At 48.9% G+C, this 6000-nt stretch overlaps 1 protein-coding gene across 1 annotated transcript; it reads left to right on the top strand.

Moving 5' to 3' along the window:
- Positions 1-2856: 2856 nt before the first annotated feature.
- LOC121833748 lies at positions 2857-4412 on the top strand. The gene has a single exon (XM_042287296.1). It carries the CDS (start codon positions 2979-2981, stop codon positions 4320-4322), a length of 1344 nt encoding a protein of 447 aa, XP_042143230.1. The 5' UTR covers positions 2857-2978; the 3' UTR covers positions 4323-4412.
- Positions 4413-6000: the final 1588 nt, after the last annotated feature.

Raw genomic sequence — 6000 nt, 5'->3', positions numbered from 1 at the left:
GTCAGGACGCCGATCTCTGGTTGGAAGGATCAGTGGGTAGATCTAAAGCTAGCCGCCTTTGTCTGCACTGCACTCGTTGAAAGCGTTCGAATGCGAGAGCCAAACGCCGGACGTCGGCGTTCCGCGTTCTAACGCGTTCGACGGACAGACAAAGGCGGCTAGCTTCAGGTCTGCCCACTAATCCTTCCAACCAGAGATCGGCCTTCTGACGTCACCTCTCGTCTCCTCCTCACGCTCAGTTTCTCGGGGCATAGGACGAAAAGTAGAGAACGTTTACGGCTGACAATGTCCACGCCAGCGACCGACCTCAGAGAGGCGAAGGGGGATTTCCTTCTTCCCTTCGAACGGGCGCAAGCAGCAGATCAATATTTTCACGAGCGTCTACTCGTATGCCGCAGGGGAATATATTCGCGCTGCTTCGAGTGGCAGCATATAGCCGACATTCAGCCTGTTAGAATAGCATGTATTCACGAAAAGAAGTGGGTTTCAGCGGCTATTTATGGAAGCCTCAAGATTTCTCATGAATCCACCGCTGTTCCTGCCTTTTTTTTTTTTTTTTCCTTTTTACTACCTCCCCCAGAAACACCCAAGCCATTTTATGACGACAAGCTGCGGCTCGTCGATCGTGCACAGCGGTCATATTTTATTTTTCTTTTTTTTTTTATACAACAGCGCCCCCACCCTGCTGACGTCATCCATAAACGCAAACGAGCGTCAGTTGAGAAATCGCCGATACCTGAACATAAAATCCAGGTGACCGTCATCGATTCGCAAGAACCTCCCTTGAAAACTCTCACCCGTAGAAAAAAAAAAATCGCCGTTGTCAGGGTCAGGAAACCGCCCAGAGCGCGACACTTTCGTGGCCTCCCTTATTGTTTGTAACACACAGGAGCTCGATCGCTACCAACAACCAAACAGAAACACGAGCAACCAAAGGCCAACAGAAAGGGAATGCCCCCAGAGGCTGCACCTTTATTACTCGCGCTCAGCTGCAAACACCGGAAAGATTAAGCAACCATAAAATGCCTTAATTAAATATTCTAACGCGATTCTAGCAAATTTCCGCTGGGGGTGACACGGCACACCCACAATTCACGCTTAAATCGAGCAGCCGAGAAAAATAACCAAATCGAAGTGAAGGTCAACAACACGACTACGAAAGTCAGAAAAACAGTCACGTCAAAAAAACGCCGATGAAAAGAAAAGAGACAGTGTCATCCAGCAGTTACGAGCGTCGTTAAATACTAACATGTTATGCTGTGCAACAAAAGAGGCTGGCTATTTCTTGCGGCGCCATGCCTGTACGCGATGCTCTAGCACGGCAGCTTTGTTAGACCACGGCTACCTCGCATGGGAGCTATCTCTCGAGTCGTTGCAGCCTCCTACAACGACTCTATGTATATGTATATATATAAAACTGGACAACTCCGGTTAGCTCCTTGGGACAGTTAATGCTCTCGCATTAAAAGCAACTGAGGTGGTGGCAAAACGCGGGTGATTAGATGATTATCGCGTTTCGCCACATGCTCTATAGCTTTGCGCCTGCTGCACGAGTGAAAACTTTGGGGCGCCCCCGAGTTTCCCACGAGCTTCGAGTCGGTTTAAAAAGAGTTGATTTAGTGGTTTTCGATGACGCTCAGTAAGTTTCTAATGGACCTTTTCCACATACCGACGGCACCAGGTGGTGGCTGCACGAACTAAAAATTGAGGAGGAAGTGACCTGTGCTACCAATTGATAATGGGAGCTACGCTACCAGTTTCTTCGCTCTCTGAGCTGCGGCGCGTGCCCAACGTGGCGTCCACCCAAACGTCGTGTTTTTTGTTTTTTTTCGTCCACTTTCTTTTTTTTTTTGTGTAACACAATTATGTACAGGGTGTCACAAAAGAAAATTTACACGGTCTTTTTTACCGCAAAAATAAACTAGGCATCGCCGAACGCTCATTCTCCGGCCAAAGGTAGAGCTAGAGGTCACAACCAGGTGCCAAAGTTTCAGCCCGATCCGATTACTTAATCAAAAGTTATTAGTGAGTTTCTAAAAATTTCAATGGGAAAATGGCGGCCGACGGAGTTTTCAAACACATGGGGCTCTATGGCACCAGAAACCGAAAACGGGCAAAAATGGGCTCCATTTTCCCATTGAAATTTTCAGAAAATTACTTATAACTTTTGATTAACCTATCGGATCGGGCTGAAACATTGGCATCTGGTTGTGACGTCTAGTTCTACCTTTGGCCGGAGAATGAGCGTTTGGCGATGTCTAGTTTATTTTTGCGGTAAAAAAGACCGTGTAAGTTTTCTTTTGTGACACCCTGTATATGCTGCAATTACGTGTTATACTCGCTGATCCACCAGCCTCCTTCCGTATTTCCTCGATTTGTCGTGCCGACTTCCGCCGCTTGGCACCGGGAGCTCGCGCGTGCGCAGAACGCTTCTCGGAGAAGGTCCATTGGAACCATATGTCTATTTTCACTAATTAAGAAGTTAATTAACGAATCACAATTAATTAGCGGACTTATTGCAAAGATTAGCCACCCACATAATGTCCTCCTGGCCGTGTAACTCACTCGCAAAGACCGCAGGAGTGTAGCTTTCATGGTTTTTTTTATAAAAAGATTTGTAAAAAATAAAAAAAAAACTACATATATATTGTAAGAATGCAATCACAACACCATTGATCACTTCGTCATTGTCACCAAAGATCCCGCTCATGAAGCGATGTACATCGTCATCGCGCTGGGGCAGGGAAGACGAGGAGGCTCTCTCGCGCTCTGAGATCTGGATAACGACGGACATCATTAAACGCTCTTCCTGGTGCTAGCCTGGTTCACTTGATCGAATTTGTCGCTCTAGGAAGACTACGTTATTTTATGGTTATTTCCTGGTTTATTGACCGAATATTTCCCTGGTTTTTCAAGAAGACGTCTCCTGTCCACACCCAATTAGGAGCTACGACTCCGCCCAACGGGGGCCACGTAATATGAGCCTCCCGAATCCACCACAGCCTAACCAGGATGAATCTGGATCTGCCGAACCACATCACAAGCCTGAAGACTCTCATGATAGCGTCATGGATGACTTCGAGGACGAAGCTGGGTGGCAAACCCAAACGTCGAAGAAGAGACGTCACGGCTCAAAGTCAAGTGAGGACACAATCATAACTCAGCCGGGTTATAATCTCACAGTCATTGTTAAGCCTAACGACCCAACCACGATCATCACCAACATGAACCCTCTGGTACTAAAACAAAAGCTGGACAGTCTGGCCCCAGACGGTGTCATCCAGATTCGGCCCAACTACCGATTGAATCTTCTGGCCATCGATGCTAGAAATGTAGAATCCACAAAAGCACTCCTGCAACTGAAGAACCTGGGAACAGTTCAAGTTCAAACTTACGAACCTCCTCCACCATCGGCATCTGTGGGTATTATTCGAGGAGTATCTGCAGACATCGAGGACGCTGATCTCTTGGCAGCCATGCGAGAAAAAGCTTCAGTAATCCAGGTGAGAAGACTTGGAAAGTCAGAAATTGTCAAACTGGTCTTCGCAACAAAATCCTCACCTGAATATGTCACTGCCGGGCATACACGTTACAAAGTTCTTCCCTACCTTGAAAAGCCAAGGCAGTGTCCGAAGTGCAATCGCTTCGGCCACATTGCAAGCACCTGTCTTAAGGCGCAGCGCTGCAGTCGTTGTGGCGGCGACCACGGAGTAAATGAGTGTGCAGCGGAGCAGCCTAAATGTGCCAACTGTAAGAAGCGCCATGATGCGACATCAAAAGTCTGTGCCATCTACAAAGTAGAAAGACAAATCAGCAACTACAAAAGCTCGAAAAATGTGAACTACACTTCCGCTAAATCTGCTATCGAAAACGACCAAGAGGCGTGTGGAACTGGAAGACACTGGACACCTCGAAAACGATCACAAGGCTCAAAAGAAGATAAGCAATCATGCATTCCACTCCAGAGCGAGGATAACTTCCCTCCTTTGGAAAACTTGACAGGCAAAACTGCTCCAGACTCCTCAGCAGCTCCCCCAGTACAATCTGGACCAAGCACTCAGCCATCTAGTGCTTCAGCAGCTACCGCCAAAAAAGGCCCTTCAAGAGGTCTGACCCGGCCAACCCGAAAGCACAGTGAGCCACCTGGTGATCCTAAACCAATACCTAATGCAACACCTAAGCCTCAAAGCTTCGGAAGTGCGATTTGTACGTTAGCCATACAGCTACGTACCTTTCTCACGTCTCTAAATTTTCCATTCGCTCAGGCACTGGTTACAGTAATCGACATGCTCCTGCCACTTGCCAGCTCCTGGTCTAGGTAGTCTCGCCTTAATAAGGCCGGACTGCAATCGACGCAAAATCATCTTCCTCGCTGCGCAAGACGCTGTTTAATACCTCAGATTCTTCAGTGGAATGTTAATGGACTACGAAATCGGATAGACGACTTACGGCAATATTTACAAAGGCACCAAATTGAAGTACTAGCCCTCCAGGAGACAAACTGCCAACCACAATCGATTCGTCTGTCGCCCTATGTTATCTACAATAGTACGCCTCGGACGACTCTCACATCAACAGATCCTCCAAAGGCATCCTTGTACGTACACCGAGATCTACCTCAATTACAAGTGGACCTGTCGGACTTGTGCGACAACATCGCCGAATATGTCGCTGTCACAATCAAAAAAGGGAACTCAGACGTCACTGTCATCTCATTCTACATTAGACCTAACGTTCAGTGGGACCCCTCCTCATTGCGTGCAATTCTCTCACGATGCGCACCAGCCACCCTGTTTCTTGGGGATTTTAACGCCCACAACGAGACCTGGGGGGATAAGAAAACAACACCTCGCGGGCGACTGCTTGAGGATGCCGCAACTGCCCTTGGTCTTCAATGCTTGAACGACGGAGTGGCCACCTTCGTACGACCTGGCGTGGAGGGAAGTGCACTAGACCTTAGCTTCACTACGTCCCCAGTACGAGCCTTGTGGTCAGCGGAACCTGATAGCTGGGGCAGTGACCACCTACCAATCAAAATTACTTCACTAGAAGGAGGCCCCACCACGCACAAGACTTGCAAAGTGACTAACTGGGATGCTTACCGCGTGTTGTTTGCCGAAATAATGTCTCTAGGCAATTTGGATTACACCACAGCCATCTCCAATGCGTTATCCAAAGCGACCAGAACCGTGATCATTCCCATATATCGGCCAAACCCTGACCTAAAGTACCTCAAGTTACGTGCCTCGCGACGCCAGGCACAGCGCCGAGCACTTAAAACATCAAAGCAAGAGGACATTCAGCGATATCGAAAGATAGACAGAGCATTCCGGAAGCACACCAAACGATTACAAAGGAGACAATGGCGGCAGCGTTGCGAGTCGCTTCACTCCCCTGGTGGAGGAAAACAAGCGTGGCGCATGGCCCGTGCCCTTGCCGGGCACGCTGTTCCACGGTCACCCGTTCTTGGTCTTGTCATCGCCCAGAACATCACTGTGGCTCAAGCAGTAGAATTCCTTGCCGATGAATTCACCTCTGTCCCTGTCTCACCCCAAGGCTATACCGCGCATAGCACCACTACTATCACTTTACCAACAACATTGACCGCGAACGACGTGGACTTTACGCTGAAGGAACTCCAACATGCTCTTCGCCGCTCTGCTCGCAAACGCACCGCTCCAGGGCCAGATGGGATCACCTTTCAGGCCTTGCGCAATTTAGATGCAACGGCCCTTCCGGGCCTTTTGGAATATCTCAATGACATCTGGCGCTCGGCAGTTCTGCCACGCGCATGGCTCACATCTGAAGTAGTTCCCGTTCATAAACCAGGGAAGCCAACCGGTGACATCAGCTCCTACAGGCCTATCTCCCTCACCTGCTGTCTCGGCAAGGTTCTGGAGCGGATGGTCCTAAGACGCCTTGACTGGCAGCTTGAGACATCTGGCGCTCTACCTCATCAATTATCAGGCTTCCGAAAACGGCGGTGCACAACAGACGCGA

This window comes from Ixodes scapularis, unplaced genomic scaffold (genome assembly GCF_016920785.2).
Source record: "Ixodes scapularis isolate PalLabHiFi unplaced genomic scaffold, ASM1692078v2 PGA_scaffold9__187_contigs__length_104089568, whole genome shotgun sequence".
Lineage (NCBI taxonomy): Eukaryota > Metazoa > Arthropoda > Arachnida > Ixodida > Ixodidae > Ixodes > Ixodes scapularis.
This window is presented reverse-complemented; position numbering and strand designations above follow the sequence as displayed.